The sequence below is a fragment of the Lepidochelys kempii genome, chromosome 14 (assembly GCF_965140265.1).
Source record: "Lepidochelys kempii isolate rLepKem1 chromosome 14, rLepKem1.hap2, whole genome shotgun sequence".
Lineage (NCBI taxonomy): Eukaryota > Metazoa > Chordata > Testudines > Cheloniidae > Lepidochelys > Lepidochelys kempii.
The window spans coordinates 28,816,883-28,841,451 of NC_133269.1; the positions used below are offsets into that span (position 1 = coordinate 28,816,883).

Genomic DNA, 24,569 nt, shown 5'->3' on the forward strand with positions numbered 1-24,569 from the left:
CATAACATATAACATAAAGATTGTTCTACATTTATAACAACTGAATGGAGCATGATCAGTGTTCAGAGCTTCTGAAGAAGTTACAATCTAATCCCATCCTAGCCTCTTGCTCTGTACATCTCTGTCCCAACAAAGTGATTTCATTTTCTGTTTTAATAACTACACATTGCATATCCTCACTACATGGCTACTCCAGCCTAGCCTGATCCTCTGAAATTCATGGGAATTGGCAAAGGTCATCCCTAACCAGGGCATTTCTATGATGTGTGTCCTGTGTGGAATTTCTTATGAGGTTTAGGCTCTGCCAGGAGCATTTCCCACAGTCGGGCCACTTATAGGTTCTCTCTTGCCTGTGGGTTCTCTGATGTGCTAGAAGATGTGAGCTCAGCTTTTCCCACACTCCCTGCATTTGTAGGGTTTCTCTCCCATGTAGATTCTCTACTGTTGACTAAGAGTTGAGCTTCAACTGAAGATTTTCCTTCAGTCAGAGAAGATATAGGGCTTCTCTCCTGTGTGGATTGCATGATGTGTAATAAGCGCTGAGCTCTGACTGAAGCTTTTCCCACCGTCCATACACTTGTAGGGTCTCTCTCCACTGTGGATTCTCTGTTGTGTAGTAGGGGCTGAGTCATTCTGAAACTTTTCCTACACTTGGGACATTGAAAGAGTTTCTTCTCCATGAGATTCTTTGGTGAATAATAAGGTTTGACCTCTCTGAAGCTTTTCCTGCACTCAGGGCATTCATAGGGTCTCTCTTTTGTATGGGTTCTCTGATGGGATAGATGTTGTGAGCTTTGACTGAAGCTTTTCCCACACTCACTGCATTTGCAGTGTCTCCCCCTATGTTGATTCTCTGGTGATTAGTGAAATCTGCATTCTGAAGCTTTTCCCACAGTTGGGGTAGTTATATCATTACTTTCCTGTGTGGATTCTCTGATGTTTAATAAGGGATGAGTTGTGACTGAAGCGTTTCCCGCAGCTGGGGCAATTATAGGGTTTCTCTCCTGTGTGGATTCTCTGATGTCTAATAAGGTGTGAGCTCTGACTGAAGCTTTTCCCGCACTGGAGGCATTCGTAAGGTCTCTCTCCTGTGTGGGTTCTCTGATGTGATAGCAGGTGTGAGCTCACACTGAAGCTTTTCCCACACTCATTGCATTTGTAGGGTTTCTCTCCTGTGTGGATTCTCTGGTGAGTAATAAGAGTTGAGCTCCTACTGAAGTTTTTCCCACACACAGGGCACTCATAGGGTCTCTCTCCCGTGTGGGTTCTTTGATGTGATAGAAGCTGTGAACTTTGACTGAAACTCCTCCTGCACTTGGAGCATTCAAAGGGTCTCTCTCCTGTGTGGGTTCTCTGATGTGACAGAAGGTGAGAGCTCACACTGAATCTTTTCCCGCACTCACTGCATTTGTAGGGTTTCTCTCCCGTGTGGATTCTGTGATGTTGAATAAGGGTTGAACTGCAGTTGAAGCTTTTCCCACAGTCAGGGCAATTATAGGGCTTCTCTCCTGTGTGAATTGTATGATGTGTAATAAGGGCTGAACTCTGTCTGAAGCTTTTCCCACAGTGCAGACACTTATAAGGTCTCTCTCCTGTGTGGATTCTCTGGTGAATAATAAGGACTGATTTCCAAGGGAAGCTTTTCCCACAATCACCACAAGTGTAGGGTCTCTCTATAGTGGGGTTTCTCTGTTCAACAGTTTCTTTGATTTTCTTGACCCATCTGCTTCTGTGACTGGATTTAGCCCATCTCTCCCCTGAGTGGTTTTCTTGCTGCCTCTCTGGCCTGTGCTGGCTCTCACAGAAGTCTGGCTCCTCAGGACTCTGGGAAACGTCCTTTTCAGCTCTTCCGGATACCATCCCATGTAGATCCACTTGCTCAGGACCTTCTTGCTGAGGATTCTCTTCCTCATTCTCACTCATCATGCCATCACCTTCTGAAATAGAGAGAGAATCCAGACAGGAAGCAGTCTCAGTGCTGGGGGGAAGGGAACGACAGTAAGGGGAACAGGAAAGGGGATCAAAACCAAATAATTGCTAGGGAGATTAAAATATCAGCAGCTGAATCCTACTAACTCCCTGTGATCCTAAGAGCAACTCAATGCCAGAAGGCTAGGGGCTTCCTGTAGCAGTGAGTTTCAGCTGGCCTGGCCATCTCAGTGGACAACAACTCACTATTGTTATCACTTAACGTTATCCTGGTTAATGTTATTTCATTGTTACATCACTGATCTATTTGGGAACATGCTCATTTAAAGTTGTGTGATGCTTCCGTATAACGTTGTTTGGCAGCTGCCAGCTTTGTCCACTGCTTGCAGGAAGAGCAGCCCGTTGGAGCGAGCTGGGGGGGGCTTGGAACCAGGGTGAGCAGACAGCGCCCCTATCAGCTCCCCTAAGTTCCCTATGCTGCAGCCACCCAGCAGGCTATCAATTGCCAGGCAGTTCAGGTGTCCCTGCCCCCACTGCGGTGTGCTGCTTCTGCCCTCTGCCTTGGAGCTGCTCCCAGGAGCCTCCTGCTTGCTGTGCAGGGGGTGGGGGGGAAGAGGGGTGCTGATGTCAGGGTGTCCCCCTCCCCCCGCTCCTGTACCTCATCTCCACAGAGCGGGGGGGGAGGGGCAGGAGACAGGGCTCAGGATGGAGGGAGCTTGCTGGCAACTTCTGTCTCAACTTGCTGATCTACTTAAAAAGGCAGTGTACTTAGAGTGGAGTCAGCGTACTTAAAGGGGCAATACACATTTCTCTCTTGCTCTCTCTCTCACACACACACATACACACACATGGTGTGTGTCTCTGTCTCACACACACATGCACCCCCCGGCACTTTGGAAAGTGGAGGGAGTGGTGTGCTCCAGTGGGACAGTGTGGGTTCATAATCACCTTCAGTTTCCACAGGGAATGTTTGCAGCCACTGCTACGTGTCTATTGTGTCTCCTCCCTCCATTTGTGCTGCCTTGTAGAGTGTGAGGCTACATTAACAACGTGTTAACCCTTGAGGGCTCAGCCGAGTGCTAGTTCATCATTTAGCAGCAAGGCATTCCCTGGGACAGGTCCGTCCTTAGGATTTATGGGGCCCTGTGCAGTCTTATTAAACTGGTGCCCCTATGCCCGATGGCAGCCCGGGCTCGTAGCCCGGAGTGGGGGGGTAGGGACGAGTCAGCAAAGGATACGGAGCCGCCCGGCCCACCTCATGGCAGCAGAGAGCCACAGTTCCCCGCAGAGACCCCCGTACCCTCTCCCTCACGCAGAATGCACGGCGCTGGTGCATTCAGTTCTGTGAATACGGTCCCTTCCTAAGGAGACTGCAGCATGTGTTGGGCGTGCAGGAGCTGACCCGCTCTTACCTGCTGTCATGGGCAGTGGGTGAAGCTGCCGCTTGGGGAGGCTAGCTTCCCAGCCCACCTCTTCTGCCTGTGGCCCCGCCCATACTCCAGCCCTACTCCACCCCAGGCCATGCCCCCACTCCATCCAGGCACCACCCTCTCCCCACTATCTCCCTCCTCTCTTCCCTCCCCTTCCCTGCTCACCCCCTTCCAGACAAATCCCTGAACCCAAATGAAGCAAATGACATTTGAAAAAAACACTCTTTTGCAATTTCTTTCTAAAGAAAATGGAACACGTTTTCCACTGCAAGCCAGATGGTGAAGACTCGACATGCAGAAGGTACCTAACTAAAAGCACTAAATTTGAGAATAAAAAATGTCAGTCACAGGTTTTTTGATATACCCTGAAGTCTGTCAGAGATTTATTTGCAAAAACTTTGTAATAAAGGCAAGTCAGCTGTCCTGCTGAATGCAACATTAAATATTATGGAATACATGATGCAGCTCTTCTCTGTTTCACATTTTCTTAATCACTATTTCTAAGCTGATTTTATATTTTAAATGTAGTCTTAAGCCTTCATAATTATTCCAGATCACTACATATTTAACTCACTGAAACAAAGACATTATTTTAAATTAATCAGTCACAGGGGTTTAGAGTGTTCATAACAATGTTCATTGCTTTTAGAAAAAGGGAACACTAATTTATTTTGTGTGATCTCCATAACCATAGACATGTTTATGAAATTTCACCAACTTTAAAAAATATGTTTCCAAAGATTTTAGGCATAACAAAGCATTTTATATCTTACTAAGGTACTTATTTTGCTGGAGGGTCTCTTAAAACTAGTTCATCAAATAGTCAGAAGTAAAGAAAGGGAAACTTGTTTGTCCAGCTATCTGGAAGGAAAAGGGTGTTGTCCCTTTAAGGGCTCTCTTCAACGGGGGCATGAAGGGAGAAAGCGATGGACAGAAAGGACAGGAAGACTTTGGAAGCAAGTTTTTTGCACTATAGTAATTAAAATTAAAATGTATATTTTAGATAAGGGTGCTCTTTTGAAGGATTTATTTAAAAAACTATGTGTCTGAAGATCCAAGCATTTATGGCTAAAGATGAATACTCAGATTGTGCATCTAAAAATCTATGCAAGGATTTTTTAGAGATGTGATTTTACAATCTTCAGCAACACACTAATGAAATATTTGTAAAGCAAATTTTTAACTAAGGTTCTGTAGACTAATATATTCTGAGTAAATATTGCAGTAATGCACAACTGTTTTTGTCAGTAAATTCAGAAACTGACAGTATATACCTGGGGGTTGGCAAATGCCTATTAAATGGCTTAATTACCACTTGAATGGCTTTTTGAACAGTTTCAATGAACAGTTTCACTGAACAGTTTCAGTGTTGTGCTAATAGGTCTGGCAGGCTGGAAGGCTTTTTCACTTTTAAGTTAACAGATCCCTTCTGGAGGAAGACTCATGCTGCAGCCAGCTGTGGTGGGTGCCTGCAGGAAGGGTCAGAACAGGGATAGAAAGAGGCGGGAGGGTGTACACTAAGACCCATGGGTGCCCCAAATTTTTGGGTGCCCTACGCAACCGCGTATGCTGTGTATGCCTAAGGACGGCCCTGCCCTGGGAAATATCCCACCCTCTTCCACCCTCTGACTCGACCATCTCAACCAAGCTTTACAGTCATCATTGCTGTGTACAGTATTAAATTGTTTGTTTAAATTTATACTGTAAATATATACAAAATGTCTTTTGTCTGGCAAAAAACATTTCCCTGGAACCTAGCCCCCCCTATTTACATTAATTCTTATGGGGAAATTGAATTCACTTAACATCGTTTTGCTTAAAGTCACATTTTTCAGGACTATAAGTACAATGTTAAGCGAGGAGCTACTGTAATCTGTATCTAAAAGGTGTCATGTAATATGGCACTGGAAAATTAACAACTCGCTGATCATTAATATTCTTGTGTGATGTATGTACCACGAAGGACATGCTAGATGTGCACTGGAAATATATGACTAAAATATGTTTAATCTGAGCATGTAGAGGGAGTTGACGAGCAGGTTTTCTCCACACAAAGAGGCCAACACTTCAAACCAGTTATGGCCAAATACAATGAGCTATTCGTTTGAATTGGAAGTTGCAGGAAGATAATTTGCATTGTAAAAATCACCAGCTGGGGATGGAGAGAAGACAGCATGGCATCCAGACCCAGCAGGGAAAGGAACTTTGTCTGGGCTTAATTTTCAAGGAATTTTGTAGGTTTACTGGACTATAAAAAGAAAAGGTATATAATCCCATAGTTATCCATTCCTGTGCAGATACGAAGGCCAGTGCTCTTATATATCTGGGAAAAGTGGATCCTTCAACAAAGGAGGTTGAAGTCTCTGGGAACTGAATATAGGTGAGAAACCTGCTTAGATAAAAATTGTAAACTGCTGAAGTTAAACTTTAGTCTTAGAAAGCACATTTTTAAGTTTGTTTGTTTGTAACAATTTCTATCTTTATCCCTTGTACTTGAACTAACTTCAATCCTAACTCTTTAATCAAATAAACTTTTTTACTTTTTATCTAAACCAGCTCAGTGCTTGGATTGAGATAGGAGGGTTTGTCAAACACCAGTGAAATTAATGAGCTGCAGTATATTGCCTCTTTAAAGGAGCAACAAACTTAACTTCTGTGAGCATTCCAGGAGCAGTCTGGGCACTGCAAGGAGACAGTTTTCAGGGAATTCAGAACTGCAGGGGTGTTGGTTTCACTTTGCAAACAATAACTGGACAGCGGAAGCCAGGCTGTGACCTACAGGATTGTCTGTTGGCTGTTGGTGTTTGGGCTATGAGCCACAGTAGCAGAGCATTTAAGGCATCATAGTTGTAGGACAGGCAGTGAGATAACTCCTTAATGGTCTGGGTTGAACCCCAAAATGTCACAGCCTCCCAAACCCCTCCCCAGAGGAGAGAGAGGAGGGGACGCATTCTTCCTCCACATCCTCTGAATATAGAGGAAGGTAGGGGCTGAAGGGTCAGACAGGCTTGATGAAAATTCAGATGTGATGCCTGGCAGGAGGATACAATAATTGGTCTCTTAGTCAGTTTAGCTGAATCCTCACCTGTGTGGACATTCCTCAGGCTCTCCCCTTCCTTGTAGCCCTGGAGATCAGGGACCCATGGCTCCTCCCCTCGTTCCAGCCGGGAGATCATGTCAGGTTTTGCTTGGGGAGCAAGGAAACAAGTGCTGATCGTGTTTATTAAAATGAAACTGTTATTCCTTCCAAACTGAGGATCTGAATAGCCCACCGAGATAGGCTCCTTCCTCTCTCCTCCCACCCTATAGGGACTGGGCTATAAATCATAAAAGATCCCATGCCACACTGCTCTGCAGCAACAGTTTATCCATTCTACCTAAGGAATGGCCCTGCCTTATTCCCATGGGGACCTGAGGAGAGTTGCTACACTCTGAAGGTATCTGGGATACAACTAAAGGCTTAATCACTGCCAATTCCCACCCCCACCCCCCGCCACACACACATAACTCATATCCCTTCACAAAGCAAGCCACAATTGGAAGATGTTACATAGACTGTGAACTTTTTGAGGTAGGGGCTGTCTTCCACTATGTGTCCATGTACCACCTGGCTCAGAAAGGCTCTGATCACTGACTGCGGCTTCTAGGTGCTTCCCCAATGCAAGTTCTTCAGAAATAAACAGAGGAAACACCACCCATGGCCTGGAAAGAAGATCAATAGACAGCTGCCCCCAGTGCAGTGCAGAGAGCAAAGAACCTCCTCTCATGAGTCATGATAGACTAGGACTAGGGCAGATCCACATGTTGGTCACTCAGCCCTTCCCCATCACCCATGAGACCTGCTCTGCTCCCATAGCTGCCCATCTGGCAGACATCAAAGGACTGGTGCTGGATCTCATCCCCTCAACCTGTTCCATACACCACAGACCCAGAGAAACCAGCTCCGGAGGTGGAGTAGCCATTCTCTCCCACCTGGCCTGAAACTGCAGAATCATAGAAATGTAGGGATGGAAGGAAACTTGAGAAGTAATTAAGTCCAGTCCTCTGAACTTATGGCAGGACCAAGTATACCTAGACCATCCCTGACAGGTGTTTGTCCAACCTTATCTTAAAACCCTACAATGATGGGGATTCCATTAGCCTCCATTAGTAAGCTGTTCCAGTGCTTAACTAACCTGTTCCAGTGCTTAACTATCCGTATAGTTGGAAAGTGTTTTCCTGATATCTGACCTAAATCTCCCTTGCTGCAGATTAAGCCTATTATTTCTTATCCTACCTTCAGTGGACATGGAGAACAATGGATCCTCATCCTCATTACAACAACTCTTATCATATTTGAAGATTGTTATCAGGTCCTCCCTCAGTCTTCTTTTTTCCAACACTAGACACATCCATTTTTTTTAAACCTGACTTCACAAGTCATGTTCTCTAAACCTTTTATCATTTTCAATGCTCTGCTCTGGATTTACTCCAATTTGTCCACATCTTTCTTAAATTGTGGTGCCCAAAACTAGTTAACACAGTACTCTAGTGTCATCAGTGCTGAGTTGAGTGGGACAATTACCTCCAGTGTTTTACATGCAAGAGTCCTGTTAATACACCCCAGAATGGCATTAGCCTTTTTTTTCAACTGCATCACATTGTTGATTCACATTCAATTTGTGATTCACTATCATGCCAAGATTATTTTCTCAGTACTACTCCCTAGCCAGTTATTTCTCATTGTGTATTAGTACTTTTCACTTGTCTTTACTAAATTTAATCTTGCTCATTTCAGGTAATTTCTGCAATTTGTCAAGACTGTTTTGGTTTCTAATCCTGTCCTTGCAACCCCTCCCAGCTTGGTGTCTTCCACAAATTTTATTAGCATACTCGCCACTTGACTCCATCAGGTCATTAATGAAAACATTGACTAGTACTGGACCCAGGACAGATCACTGTGAACCCCCACAAAGTATGTCTTCCTCATTTAACAGCAATCTGTAGGCAACTATTATTTGAGTAAAGTTTTTGAACTAGTTGTGCACCTGCTTTATAGCAATTCCATCTAGACCACATTTCCATAGTTTGCTTATGAGAGCGTAATGTGGGACTGTGGTGGAGAAGACAGATCTCCTTTCTTTGATTCCAGAACCCAACCACTGGGACACCCTTCCTAGGCACCAGACATTCACATAGTAAGACACAGTCGCTGTCCCAAAGTCTAAAATGAAAAGATAGACAGTGGATTATTATCTCCATTTTACACAGGGGGAACTGAAGACCAGAGAGAATAAACCTAGGACTGTTAAAAGAGCCCAGGCCCCCAAGTCAACAGGGTTGGATGTGTAACTCCCTGGGTCCCTTAGAAAGCCACAGTCTGAGTGATTTACAAGAGCTCAGACAGGGAGGCTATAGCAGAGCCTGGAACTTAATCCAGGTCCCAGTGTAGTGTCTGAAACACAAGAGCAGCTCTCCTCACTTTTTCTACTTTGCTGACATACACCACAGAACACTTCCAGACCATAAAGCACTTCACAAACCCTCATTCAGCCCCACAACGCAGCCCCTCTCACTCTGAGAAACCAGCACTTCACAGAGACCAACCACGGCCAGCAAGAGACACCATCCTCCTTCCAGGGATTCAGCACATTGGCACGAGTGGTAGCCCATGAGGCATGAACAGCAGCACTCTGACACTCATCCATGCCCTTCATGATTGGTAGAAGAGTCAGGAACATCTGAAGCCTCCCACCAACACAGCTGGCTGAGGCAGAACATGGGCAAGATGAAGGTGAAGGGTGTTTGAAAATGTGGCCACTGGGGATTTAGGCAGAGCTGAGTCATGAGAAACTTGGCCATCTCTGAGATGGCAGATGGGTCAGAGGCCCCAGAGGATGTGACTAGCCTTGGGAACGGTCAGTAGAGTGTGACTTTGTCTTGAAAACATTGGTTAAGGGAAGAGCAGCATCATTATGGCCCTGAAACTCCTGTCCTATGAGAGGGGATGTGGAGGGGACAGTCACTCACACACAGGATTTGGGTACTATAGGGGCTGATTCCCCTGTAATCTGGGAGACCAATGAAGAGCCCTGCACAGAAGTAAACCCAGATGCTTCAGAGACACTTGCCCAACAGCTTCTCTTACCCAAGAAGACAGGAATCCTTACCCAGCGAGGTCACAGTCTCATAATTCTCCTGCATGACGTCCCTGTACAGGGCTCTCTCACCCAGGTCCAGCAAAGCCCACTCTTCCTTTGTGAAATACACAGCCACATCCTCAAAGGTTACCAACTCCACTCCAGCCATTTCCTTTCCCCGTCTCTCAAGGGAATGAGACAACCTGAAGCAAAATGTGGATGTTATTCTGCAGCCTGTCCGGGTTAGAAGGGTGACTGGGGATGTTTTGGAAGGGGATTTTGTCCGTTTCACGCTCCTGTTCCCCACATGTTCTTTCCCCGCAGGCAGATGTTCTGGACTCTGTGAGTCTGGGGAAATGTTTTTAATAGCTTTATTCAAACAATAGCATTTTAAATCCATATTCACTTTTCTCGAAAAGTGGCCAGAGTTTCAAAAATGCTGAGCCTGCAACACTGAGGTTCAGGTCTGAGTGCCCAGAGCTACTGAAATCAGTCCACTTACTCTGGTGCCTGAATATCATCACTTTATTATACCATGGACCCAGCCCCCTCCCACCAAGACTAACCCCAGAGACTAGAGATTACGTGAATTCAAGGTGACCAGAAAGACATGTTAAAAAAATTGGGACATGCCTGATTTTCCCCTTTTACAACCCGCACCACCATGTGGTCATGGTCTGGCACATCACCAGGGTACAATTTTAAACTGTGATCGGAAGGTAAGCTTTTACCACATTTCTTTAAAATTATATATACTATGACAGCCACAGGCATAGACGACTGGTATCTACTAATAGTGGGAAGGGCACCATTTACAGGTTTGCCACCCCACCCCCAACAGCTTGAGTCATGCCTCCCCAGGCACAACCCCCCACCCTTACTCTTAGTGGTCCCTCCCTGAAGCTCCCAGGCTGGGAGGTGCAGGGAGCAGCTGCTGCTTTAGCCCCTTGGAGAGAGGCAGCAGCAAAAGCATGGACTCTCCTTTCAGCTCTCAGCTGTTTTGCTGCTGCCTCTCCCCAGGGCCACAGCTTGCAGCTGGCCAATCCCAGGAGCTGCCACACAGGGAAGTTACTGACTGGGGGAAATCTGGGGGAATCAAAAAACTTGCCTGGTCCATGTTTGGGTAGTAGAGGGGCCAGACAGTGTTCCCTGGGTAAGTTGTGGGTATAGGTATTAACAATAAGCCCCAAGGGTCTTCCAGACATAGATCCCTTTAGGAGCAGGTCACGGGGAAAATATCTAAAAAGAAGCATCCTATGATAAAATATGTGTTAACTGCACAGTGTTCAAAATCCAGTAGAGTCAGATAGGATGTTCCTTCTGTGTTAAACTTGAGAAGGTTTATCAGAAGGTTTATCAGAAACCCCATACACTATCATACTGACTGTAGAGGGCAGTGCTCTCTACAAAACAAAGCTGCTCTCAGGTTTCCAAATTCAATCAAAAAGAAAAGGAGTACTTGTGGCACCTTAGAGACTAACCAATTTATTATAATAAATAATTATTATTTATTATTATTTATTTATTATTTTATCGGATGCATCCGATGAAGTGAGCTGTAGCTCACGAAAGCTCATGCTCAAATAAATTGGTTAGTCTCTAAGGTGCCACAAGTACTCCTTTTCTTTTTGCGAATACAGACTAACACGGCTGTTACTCTGAAACCTGTCAAATTCAATCAGAGAATAATGATCAGTGCATTCCTGGTCTGGGGTCAGGTTACAGGCATATAGCATGTAGGCCTGAGCAAATTCACCACAATCGATCAAGTGTGCTCAGTCTTTTACATCTTTCTCAGTTGCCTGCATGAGATCCAAGTACTCCCTCATCAGGGATTTCCCTATACCTCCCCCATAGGGCTATTTACCCCCCCGCCCAAATTCCCCCCCCCCCCCCCCCGGGTCAGTTTTGTGAACTAATTACATGCAAGTGTTGCCAATTTAGTGATTGTTTGGAAATCTGAATGGAAATTGAAACATTAATACACACTTTAAAAGCATACAAAGTGTATGATAAAATACGTGTATCTGAAAAAGTATAATGGATTTGAAAAGTATGAACATAGACTAGCTTCCTTATACAGCTGTTGCTTTTATGACCATGTCAGTGCATTCATCTCGGTGATGTTGGCCAACCTAATAATTTCAAATTATGATTTGTAAGCAAAGACTAAATGAGCTCTCCCTGACAGCTAGTGATGAGCTGGGGGGAAAGGCTTCAGGACCAGACTGTATTTACATTCACACCTAATCTACCTCGGTATCCAGCAAACAGAGCTGTGTTGCCCAAGTGATAGATTTTGGCTGCGGTTGGGTTACAAATCACTTGAATGCAGGGGTAAAGAAATGTTCTTATTCTTATTGTATGAGTAAAGGGCAGTAGAACTGTACTTAGCCTCTGGGGATTGGTCCTGCTTTGAGCAGGGGGTTGGACTAGATGACCTCCTGAGGTCCCTTCCAACCCTGATATTCTATGATTCTATGATGACTGAGGACATCGAGAGAGAGGGTGGGGACAGGTGTTTTGCTTGATGGTCTGCCTGAGTCACAAGTACTATTAAACCTGCCCCTCTCCACTGTTTAAAGACAGAGCTGATTATGCTCCATAGATAGTCTTTTGTTGTGTTAAGTGACCACTACAGCTGAAATCACTGAGAATCAGGTCTAAATGCTTAGACCTGCTGTGGAACAGTGTTTCTGTGGCAGGCCTAATCTGCACTAGCAGCGAGGTTCCCCCACTGAGAGCTCAGCTGAAATCACTGAGAGCTGGGTGGAACCTCAAGAGACCAAGTCGCAGCGGTCACAGTGGCAGGTGGCAGCAGAAGATGACAGCGCAGGGCCATTGGCAACAGAGCGATGGAGTGAACGGTGGCGCAATGAAAAACAGTGGCCAGAGCAAACAGTGAGCAGCTGGAGGAACGAGCAAGGTGCCTTCTTGCTCCCCACCTGGGAGGTGAACTCATGTGAAAGCACCTCTGACCTCTGAGTCTCCACTGACCAAGGACAACACCAGTGAGTGTTAATGAGGCTGTTAAGAATGCTGGAGACACAACAGAGTTCATGTGAACAAACATGGCTGTGGCATCATACTTTCTATTTAGGCAAGAGATACCGCACATTACAAACTGGAGGCCAATGTTAAGTGCATTGTCACTTGTTCATCCTGAAGTTGAACACTGGTTCTGAACAAGACCAGCAAATGCTCACTATCTTTCTGCAAGAAACTCAACTGACTGGCTAGACACATGTGGTGCAACAGTGAAAGACTCAACAGTTAAAGAAGTGAAGAACTCTCTCACCACATTCAAAAAATTTGCATACATGGCTGATGAATGCACCGATGCAAATGGGCATCAAGTATTAAGTCATTGTGTACGTTATCTTGATGTCAGTGGCAGGCCAGGAGATGCATTTCTAGATGTTCAAGTTATAGAAGACAGATTGGCTTCATCTGTGACAACCCACATCTTAGAAGAGTTAAATGCTTGTCAGTTGGACTCCAAACAGATGGCTGCTTGTGCATTTGATGGAGCTGCAAACGTCTCTGGAAGATATGGTGGACACATTTGCTCAGAGAAAAGTGTAACTCTAGTCTCTCCTAGACACTGCAGAGGCCATCTACTCCCACTAGCGCTAGTACGAGCTGCAGACTCTTCAAAAGACATTAAAAAAGCTATACATTTAATGTCTTCATTATATTCTTTTTTCAGCAAGAGTCCAAAAAGACTGAATATCTTGGAAAATATAGAAGAGACACTGGGACTGAAGTTTAAATTAGTCCAACCTGGGAAAAACCTCTGGCTTTCTCATGAGCGATACTTGGCTGTTGTCTTAAAATTATTCCAGCCATTATTACTGGCTTTGGACAGTATCTACCAAGATGGGATGGATCTAAGTAGTGAGGCTGATGGATTACTTTTGCTACTACGTTCAGAGAAGACTATTGCCATTCTCTCTCTTCTAAGTCTACTGTTGGAAACCACTTGAGTCATTAAACAATGCCATCCAGGCATCTGCTACAACAGTAGTAGACCTTTGTCTAGCAAAGCTTGTTCAGAAACTACATTTGGATCAATCAGAAAGCTATCCTTTGAAAAAGTACTGGAAGAAGCAAATACTTCAGCCCAGAAGTTGACTAATGAAGGCATTTATATTGAATCCTTAAGTGAAGAGGACAAGAAGTGTTTGTTAAGACAACTGAAAAAGTACACAGACTTGATTCTTAAACATCTACAACAGTGACTTCTAGATTCTACTCAACCTCTACGTAGCTTTCACAGATCCCTGTCTTATAAAACACAGACAGTTGAGTGGAGTGAGGCACTACCAGCAATGAGGCTGCCATGTGCTCAGGACAGAATAGAGAATTTGAACACAGACTGGAATATCATACGATGAATGAAAAAAGATTTGACTTCAACTTCTTTTTTATCATCACTAGTGGCTCGACCTGGTCTTTATGCTATGTTTCCTGGGCTGAAAGAAGTAGGAATTTATCTCTTGCTACTCTCAGTCACATCAGCTACCGTTGAGCGTTTTTTTTAATCATTGAATAGAATTTTGTGTTTTGAAAGAAGTCGCCTTCTGCCTGATCATGTGAATGAACTAATGAGCATATCAATGGAAGGAATGGAAGTACCGGACACACGAGAAGCTACCAAAGATGAATGCATTGCATTCAAGAAGTTCATTAACAGAGTTGTGCAAAATAATAACAAAAAACCAAGAAGGATGTAGACTTAGTGCTTCATAGAAGGCTTGAGTAGCCAACTTTAATTTGTGTGATGATTTTAAAACATGAGTTAAATCTCATAAAATGGTCATGAAACATTTTTCAGTTTTTACTATGGTGCCATACAGCCCACCTTCACCCTCATGGTCTCACTCCTCATCGGTCCTGACCCTTCCCCCACCCCCTGTAAATTTGAACACACACCCCTAATTTCAATTCCCAGGGAAAACACTGTCCCTCATGCATTTCCATTTCTCAGAATCAGTTTGTAGAGGTTTAACTTGCACCTGCTCACCATCCACATATAAGGCCACAAAATTAATGTCATAATGTTTAAAGTTGAAAGCACTGTTAAAGTAATTACTACTGAAGGCATCATGATCTATAAAGCCAATAACGAACTGGTAACTGCCCCCGAAAGAGGTTTTCCTGGTTACTGACATGACTGCAGTCAGAATGCTGAACACCTTCATCAATGATCTGGAGGATGGTGTGGATTGCACTCTCAGCAAATTTGCGGATGATACTAAACTGGGAGGAGTGGTAGATACGCTGGAGGGGAGGGATAGGATACAGAAGGACCTAGACAAATTGGAGGATTGGGCCAAAAGAAATCTGATGAGGTTCAATAAGGATAAGTACAGGGTCCTGCACTTAGGACGGAAGAACCCAATGCACAGCTACAGACTAGGGACCGAATGGCTAGGCAGCAGTTCTGCGGAAAAGGACCTAGGGGTGACAGTGGACGAGAAGCTGGATATGAGTCAGCAGTGTGCCCTTGTTGCCAAGAAGGCCAATGGCATTTTGGGATGTATAAGTAGGGGCATAGCGAGCAGATTGAGGGACGTGATCGTTCCCCTCTATTCGACATTGGTGAGGCCTCATCTGGAGTACTGTGTCCAGTTTTGGGCCCCACACTTCAAGAAGGATGTGGATAAATTGGAGAGAGTCCAGCGAAGGGCAACAAAAATGATTAGGGGACTGGAACACATGACTTATGAGGAGAGGCTGAGGGAGCTGGGATTGTTTAGCCTGCAGAAGAGAAGAATGAGGGGGGATTTGATAGCTGCTTTCAACTACCTGAAAGGGGGTTCCAAAGAGGATGGCTCTAGACTGTTCACAATGGTAGCAGATGACAGAACGAGGAGTAATGGTCTCAAGTTGCAGTGGGGGAGGTTTAGATTGGATATTAGGAAAAACTTTTTCACTAAGAGGGTGGTGAAACACTGGAATGTGTTACCTAGGGAGGTGGTAGAATCTCCTTCCTTAGAGGTTTTTAAGGTCAGGCTTGACAAAGCCCTGGCTGGGATGATTTAACTGGGAATTGGTCCTGCTTCGAGCAGCGGGTTGGACTAGATGACCTTCTGGGGTCCCTTCCAACCCTGATATTCTATGATTCTATGCCCACCCAGTGCACAGGGTACTTAGCATTGGTGGTTGTTACAGCCTCTGCCTGGCCCAAACAAACCTCTGAGTAACTTTCACCTGTTTCACAAAACAGGACGCTGAAATATTGTGCACTTTATAATTCTGAGTGGCATTCCCACTCATCAGGGGAAAAGTTTCTTTGCTACATGTAAGTTTAATTTTCAAGTCTACGTCCTTCAGCAGCAATTTTTTTTGAAAAAACAAATCACTGTGTAAAGGTCCCAGCAAATCCAGCTTTCTGCTGATGGCTGTTAGGTCGGCCCTGAGTATAAAACCTGTTACCCACACTGTCCAAAACGGTGCTATTGTGGGCCCCTGCTGTGTCTCTCTGAAACCTATCTGTGGAAACTAGGATATGCTAGGGTATGATTGCTGTAGTTCAGAATAAATTCTATCAAGATTCTGTAATAGTAACAATTGTTGCTCTGGCTGATAAGACAGACACCTAAAGTGACATCCAGCTGGTTAAGGGTGGTGATGGGGTAATTTGTTAGGATGACACTGGCATCTTTGTTAGCGTCTGCCCCATGTTCTTTCAGAACCTTGTGGCACAGGTACAGCAATGTGCTGTGAGGTCTAGGTAATGAGTCCCAGGCCTCAAAATAAAATTAAAAAATTCTAGAGGGGGATTCACAGTTAAGGCAGCCAAAGGTGGCACCTTGGCATAAAAGCTATTCTCAACGCTGGTTTGAGCAGGGCTAATTGAAACAGATTCAGTTCTGATTTGGGACAATTCTTCAGAATTGCTATGAATGAAAGCCATTTTGTGTTTTAAAATACATCCCTGTTACCATGGGTGATGCTCAGCTTCCTCTTCTTAGGGAGTCTTTTAGGCTTATGGCTGCAGCATCTTTTAACAGCTTTTATTTTCTTTTTTAAAGGGCAGGGAGACTCTGTAAATGGAAGGCCTGATGCCACTCTTTTTCTCCTTATCACTGCAAGACCAGAACATTCTTGTTTTACGTGCATGCTCACTTCATTCATAACAGCACTAGATACTCGATTTACTACATCATTGTTGTAATTTTAACAGCTATTTTCATGTAGGGCTTACTGATTACTGATTTTGATTTCTTTCTCAAAATTGTTACTGTTTTTCTAAAAAGACTGTAAAACATCCTTCCTAAACCATCCTCATACATAGCAGGTAATCCAGGATAACCCAGCAAGGCATAACCAACCTGAGCCTTGTAATAGTTCCTATACAGAGAGGGATTCCCCCTAATTTTGTGTAGTCAACATCCTTCAACTTTCCTGGGGTGTACATGCAGTTTAATAATCACCTTCCCAAAACAAAATGAAACGTGTTTAGTCCATTCTGTCTTTACTTCAGTAGGGATGGTTCTCATGTGCTGCTTACTCATGGAAACTTAATAGGATTTGTCACCCGTGATAGTGATAAATTTGTTGGTGCTGTCATGGCTAGCAACACAGCACAGCGACGGAAGAGAGTAGTCCCCCACTAACCGCTGTTACACTGTATCCATGTACATGTATGAAGAATTAACCCCCCCCACCACTCTAATGTCAGCATGGTGAGGGACTATAATGCAAGAATACTCCCAGTCCTATCACCAATCCCCCTCTCCCCATCCCAGGTATGGAAAAAATACTTTTCTTCATTTGTTTTTAACCAAGTCCTTCTGGTCACGGCCTCATCAATGTCACTGAGTTCTGTTTTCTTGGGATCGCTGTTAATAGTTTTGTTCATGTTCTCTAATAAATGCTGGGTGTTTTAATAATAGCAATATAAAAAAGGCTGGTACTATCAGACTATCACAAATGGTAAAGCAAAAGAAATTATGGCCCATAAGTGACCATAATGGATTTTTGATAAACCAATATCCCAATTACCAGAAGAACAGCATACTGGGTCAATCAGACCAATGGTCCATCTAGCCCAGCATCCTGTCTTCAGAGAGTGGCCAGTGCCAGGTGCCCCAGACGGAATGAACAGAACAGGCAATCATCAAGTGATCCATCCCCTGTCGCCCATTCCTGGCTAACAGTCATTAATGGACCTATCCTCCATGAACTTATCTAGTTCTTTTTTGAACGCGGTTATAGTCTTGGCCTTCACAATATCCTCTGGCAATGAGTTCCACAGGTGACTCTGCATTGCATGAAGTACTTTCTTTTGTTTGTTTTAAACCTATTGCCTATTAAATCACATTTAAAGTATAAAGCTGGAAGTAGTATTTTGAGGAAAGGTCCCCACAGATGCATTTCTAGGTAAGATGACATAAAACCCACCTTCAGTCAGTTTCCTCCTTATCACAGGTCTTGAACTTGAGACATTTTGACCCAATTGTTAAATTTTCCAGGCCAGCTTTCCATTTCACCAGAAAATACTTTTTCTCTCCCCCGTCTTTTTTTGATAGAATCTTTTCTATTTTGTAAACACAGGCCCGGCTAATGTTTACTTTTTGTAATTCTTCAGGGCAAACAGAGCCTACAACTTCCTCTTCTCTGTAATCTTTTAACGTGTACACAGTTTGCTGCCCTTATGATGAAATACCAGACACAAATATTTTAATTGGTAAAGGTTTGCGGATATCCCTTTTCAAAAGCTCCTTTTAATTTAGAAACCTTATGGGATCTCTTTTCTGAAAAAGAGAGTGTGGCACCTTTATTATAAAGCTATTCCCATAGACCATTTCTGACAGGCTGAATGAGTTAGTATGAGTAATGTCAATCAGTTCTGATAACTTCTGTTGTAACAGTAGTTGAAGGCCTGCAGGACACATCGATGTATGAAAAGGTGCTATAGGCATTAAAATACCTCCACGTCTTTGATTTTAAACTTCTCCATTTAAACCCTCACCTTGACTTTCTTATTGGTAAAAATATCACATACACCTTGTTATTTTAACAAAGTCTTTAAAGTTTTGTTAAAAGTAGATGAGGAAAAGAGTTCTTAAATTTCTGAGGCACCCAACCTTGGCTGAAAAGAGCTTTAAAACACCTTCATCACTATTTAAGGCTACAACCCAGTTTTATTTAGACAAAATATCTATCACTGTTAACATTTCTTTATGACTATCATTGAGGTTCAATTTGGGAATCACAATGATCAAATGAGCCTGGCATTGTGCATCCACATCAGACAACCATTTTATTTCTTTTAAACTTGATTCTTGCTGGCTTGTGCTGCATGTGAGTATCTTGGTCTACAAGCCAAGATGCAATCTGCTTTCTGCTCAGAGTTTTACCACATTTGTTAGCAGCCTGAAATAAGGGAATGTGTGTGTGGGGGGGGAAAATCATACCTCCTAAACTCCCAACCTCCCTAGGAGAGTAATACATTTTCTTTTACAAGTCTGTGACATTCTGAGTATGTGTTCCAGATCTGAGGAATAGCTGTGTATCTCAAAAGCTTGTCTCTCTCACCAACAGAAGTTGGCCCAATAACAGACATTACCTCACGCACCTTGCCTCTTTACCAAGCCCATCATTTCTGACTCCATGACTTAAGTATATGTAAGAAAACATTAACAAAAAAATACAGAGCAAGGCATCATATTTTACCATTAGATTCTTAAAAGCAGAGTTACATACAGTCAAGTGAAGCAACTATGCACAGCTGGTAACATCTTTCTATTTAAGATTAGTTTTGTAGCACCTATAAACATCCGTTGTGTTCTTGTTTCTGAAAGAACAAATTTGTACATCTTCATCAATATTCAGTTGTATTCTTTTTGACCCCTTAGGGAGAAGTTCTGTCATGTAAGAAGTTTTATAAGCCTTTCTTAACAACCCTTTGACATATCATCAGGCCAGTTTTCACTGGCACCTTATTTCCAATGCCTGCCACCAGTGACAATCTGCTGAAGTTTCTATCTCCCTTATCATTTTAACAATGGCAGTTACAGTTTGTGTGGTCAAGTTAAGCTCCTTCAGTTTTCAGCCTGTGGCCATAATTCTATTTAAGAGCCATGCCATATTCAATTTAGAAGAAATGCATCTGACCTGGTGAAACATTTCTGTGCACCCTCAAAGGATACAATTATGGCTGTGCGAGTGGGTTCATCTATCACACAGGCTTCACAATTATCAAAGAGCTGACCCTTAAGTGGTGGTAATTGGCTTTGTCTACAACAACCCTAACAATATCAGTCATAACACCTTCTTTACAACTCAGTCAGTCAGCCCCCTTACTTTGTATCGGCTTTTTTTGGTAAGTTTCCTTTTTGCAAAAGCAGAATGTGCATATCAGATTTATTCTTCCAGAAGGCTGGCTCTCTTTATCCAACTAATCTGCTGAAGATATCTGTCAAAAGCAGAGAAAATAATAGGTTTTTAATTTTGTTGTAGTAATTTACAAATTAAAAAGGCAAAAATTGTACTACCTAGATCATCCCCTCTTCTGTTTCTGAAATGTCATTATTCCTAATGGCCATGCTGTTGGGCATTGTCTGTCTCTCCATCTCATCTATGATCCCGGTTACTACGAACAAACATATACATGTATTTAAACCCTTATAATTTTGCATGAATTTCTTGTAAAATGCCATAAGGGGTCTTACCTCATCTTGCAATTCTGGCTCAGACTGCTCTGCTTCTGATGGCAACTCGCTACGTACCCTGGATGTAATCCTGTATGACTCTGGCTTAGTTATCTGTCAAAAACAACAATAAGCACATTTTAAAAGTACAACTGTAATTTTTTTTTCAAAAGCTGTGAAAAAACTTCCAGTTGTTTTACCATGATGATATTGCCATTTAACCAGTAATCATCAGTTACTGCCTGACTCTCGGCCTCACTATCATCCAACGATACCATGGCTGCCAAGTCCATGTATACAGGTTCTTCTTCCTCCCCTTCCTACAAAAAGCATAAACACATTAAGCCTCTTATAATTTTGCAGCAATTTGTTATAAAATAATACAGGCCATCTCACCTTGGACCTTAACTCTGCCTGCATCATAGCCAGCAAGAAATGCCTCTGCATTCTATCTTGAAGTACTTTTACATCTTTTGCCTCATTTACAACAGGCGATGGCCCCATGGAGTCTCCCTGGTTCTTTAGTTCGATTTCTGGATAGAACGTGGGGTTCAGTATCAGTGATGCCTCTTCAGGGAAATAAGGTTAGGCAGGCTGTCTCTTCTGAACACATGCAGGTGCCCCCAGAGGCAATTCAAGCTTCTTGGCATCTGAAGGCATCTTGTAAAAGGCCATGATTGGAACATACAGGTTCCCAGTTTAAATTCCCTTGCAAAAAAGTAGGTTTTTTATACACACACCAGTCAAACAATCGTTGCTTGGGGTTTTCCAAATGTTCAGTCCTCAGGAGGCCATTCCTGACTGGCTCAACAAAAGTGACTTAAACAGTGCAATGGAGAATAGCCATGCCCCACCATTAATGTGGCACATTACAATTGGTTCAGGGAATGCATTCATTTTAATATTCTATGACTTGTCTAAAGAATATCTTCTAATTTGCTCAGCCTCGAGCCATGGCTTGTCTGAGGCTGCTGTTCTGGAATTACTGGCATTTGATTAGTGACTGCCCTTGGGGTGAGGTGCTTTTCTCTTTCTTGATTTTTTAAACACTCTCTCACACACTTCGTAATAATAGTCTTCATTTTCTCTCCCTGCCATTTGGTCAGAGAGCGACATTTTCCTTTCTTGCTGTTTTACAACTCTCTCTTTTTGTCCACTTTATTTTGCTCTCTCCTTCTGCCTTTTTTCCCCTTTCCATGTAACTAACTCTCTCTCACATTTTTGATAATCCACTTTATATTCTCTTGGTCTTTCTCTTCCCCCCCTTATTTCTGAATATTATCCTGCTCTGTTTTTCTACAGCCACCTTTCCACGTAGCAAACTCACTCTCAGAGATAATCTGCTTTATTTCATAAATTATTTTAAAATGACTTAACACTTATTGATGCTACTGGACTATTGAAATGACCTTAACAGCAGCTTTAAATGTAAATAAACAAAAAATCCCCCACACACTATTTATACATTTCGTCCTGATGCACCCATTTTTTTTTTCAAAATGGCCACCAGGTCAAACGTGTGCATGTCCAAATAGGAGTCTGGGGTGGGATATAAAGCAAAAAGGGGTCATGGAAGCCTCTCAAAAGTTATATGATGAGTAAAGGTTTTAAACTACTTAGCCTCCCTGCATTTAGGTTAAATGTAAACCAGCCTGAATAAGCTGGCTGGCAGAACTGAGTGCTGTGAGCAGAGGAAGCAATCTCCTGTTTTGGTTGGTTTGGGGGTTTTGTTCATTAGTTTTTTTTATCTCTCCTGGGTTCAAGGAAACAGGACACTGTAAATAAATAAGACAGCTATAAAGGTCCCAGAGTCCACTGTCAAGTTCTCCTCCCAACTGGAGCAGCCCTCAGTCCCTGAACTTTGACCACCTGCTCAGGTCAAAAGGAGTACCACTGTCTTGTATGAAATCCCTCTCAAAGGCAATTTTTGCTAAAACATACACATATAATATTGACAACCTCAAGAATTCAAATTTAACCCAGAAGAGTTATGATTTTTAAAAACTACATTTGGGATTCTTTTTATTTATCTTTTTGATGCTGAGCCTTTAGGGGGCACTAGCTTCATATTTTCAAGCTCTCTTTCCCTCCACAACCATGACGGATAGAATCTCTTATTATTATTCTGTGATTCAAAAGCAGTCTCTTGATTCCAGAAGCTTTGTTTTCAGAATAAAAAACAACAACTATTGCCACACTCATGATAAAATCATCAAAGTCGGTAAAAATGGGTGCATGTATTTGACTACCGCCTAGACACACATTGATACCAATGAGAACACTCACGCTCCATAAAGTTAAGGACTTGTTTACTTTTTTTTTTTCCCTCTGGGTAGAGGAATTTGTTTGCAAGCGGAAACTGCAACCACTGATTGGCTGTGACCTCTCCCAAAGAATGCATGTCTAAAATATTTATACATTGCTTTAACAGTTAATACCATTTTGCACTTCCAATTATATTGAAATGACCTCACCCATTTTTACCTAAAAAAATAAACCAAAATTCTATAACTAATTCTCCCATCCTGCTAACACTGAGGCACAGGCTTTCATACTTCATTAGCCACATCAATGATCATTTATCTCCTGAAAATTTTAAATTTCTAATTGAATGTTCTATTTTCATAGCAAGGTTTTCCCAGGATCATCCGTTTTTGAAGTAGCTTTCCGGGAAATCTGTGACGGTGCTCAATACACACTCTCAGATGTCCAAGTTTAAGGACTCAGGATCATCCTTGATGGGCTGATTTTTTTGTACCTCATAAGTGGCAGCCCCCTTTCACAGCCTTTTCCTCTCTGCTAAATATTTTTGTTCTGATACATTTCAGTGACATCCTTCGTGCTGACACTTTTTTTTTTAAGAACAAAAAAAGTAAAGGATTCTTTTGAAATGAGTATTGTTACTCTTTTGCACTGGTCTCAGAAATTCCTCATGCCAATGCCATATCATAGAATTTAAGGAGATATGTCTGCAATGATTCTAACCAATGAGGTTTACAGGTTAGAGACAAGGTGGGTGAAGGAGTATCTTTTATTGGACCAACTTCTATTCACCAAATAAAAGATATTAGCTCACCCACCTTGTCTCTCCAATATCCTGGGACTGACAGGGCTACAAACACCCTGCACGCAGCTTTACACTGGCACATTCCCACAACACTGACTATTAACATTTTTCTAAGGTTATTGTTAATAACAATATTACTGCCCACCTTTCCCTCAACCTCAGAGCTCCCCACCCAGGTGCTCCCCTTCTCACAGCCCCTCCCGCCCCCCTCCAAATACCCTGGTTTTGTTTATTGGGGGCGGGTGGTCAATTTGAAATTTTGGTGCAAGTGCAACTCTTACTTCTCTGTTCCCGGGGCGGCCGCTCTCCCGGCGCAGGCTCGGCTCCTGCAGGCGCTCAGGGGGGCAGAGCCTGGGTGGAGGGGCGCAGTCAAGGAGGGCAGCAGCTCTGGGACTCGCAGACCCCCGCCGGGAGCAGAGCTGGGGCGAGGGGGGGCCGTTGGTGCAGAGTCACTTTCCCCCCCGGCCCCGGCCCTTTCCCCGGGTCTCTCCCCTCACCTGCAGGCTCCGGCTCAGGGGCTGGTGTCGGCAGAGCCCGGGGCTGCCCAGGGGCTGGTTCCAGCCCCCGCAGAAAGTCCCCCGGCTGGGCCCCGAGGGGCGCTAGGAAAGGCTCTCCCCGCACACACCCCGCTGGGGAGCAGCAGTAGATTAATCCCGGGGTCACAATGGAGCCTGGAGGCGGCCAGCAGCAGCGTCTGACCCAGGAAGCTCAACCCACAATCTGCTGAGGAGCGGTAACAGCTGCTGAAGCCTCTGCGCTTTACCACCAGACTCTGCTCCTTGCAATAGGGAGAGATGTAAAGGACGGGGGTGTCGGAGAGGAGGCACGGGCACAGTGTGGGCAGGGGAAGGAGAGGGGCAGACAGAGTGACGCAGCTGGGGTTAAAAAAGGGGGAGATGATCTCAACCCCCTCTGCCCCAGAGCTGGGTGTTACAGGTGCTGTGTGTGCACCCCAATGCTTAGACAAGGCAGAAATGGTGTACTAAATTGCTAAAGGAGACTGGAGTCCGTGAAATATTTTAGACTCGCTCATAAAGATCATGGGGTTTTTAATCACATATATGCTGGTGTTGAAAAGAATTCCATGTCAGTTTACGAACATGTAACATGCAGATGCAGACAGCCTCAGAGCAGTTCCCTACCTTGGCTTATCTGCTGTTCTGACTGCCTGAATTGGGCTTCCTTTCCTGTAATCCACTGCAAATGTGGTTTTCACTCCTTTTAATTATTTATTTAAAATATATACTTATGACTCTTATTGCTTTAATACTCCATCATTTACTTTAGTTTACGTTGTGCAGATGGATGTCATTTTGCTACCTTGCTTTTATAGTGTCAATGCTCCAGGCGAAGCTAGAGT

At 43.6% G+C, this 24,569-nt stretch overlaps 1 protein-coding gene across 1 annotated transcript; it reads right to left on the reverse strand.

Moving 5' to 3' along the window:
* Nucleotides 1-759: 759 nt before the first annotated feature.
* LOC140898226 (uncharacterized) lies at nt 760-23,167 on the reverse strand. Its single transcript, XM_073311754.1, has 7 exons — nt 20,343-23,167; nt 20,164-20,256; nt 19,987-20,084; nt 19,796-19,907; nt 9,509-9,681; nt 6,445-6,546; nt 760-1,937 (listed from the first exon to the last, which is right to left on the reverse strand). Exons 4-7 carry the CDS (start codon nt 19,846-19,848, stop codon nt 913-915), a joined length of 1,353 nt encoding a protein of 450 aa, XP_073167855.1. The 5' UTR covers nt 19,849-19,907; nt 19,987-20,084; nt 20,164-20,256; nt 20,343-23,167; the 3' UTR covers nt 760-912.
* Nucleotides 23,168-24,569: the final 1,402 nt, after the last annotated feature.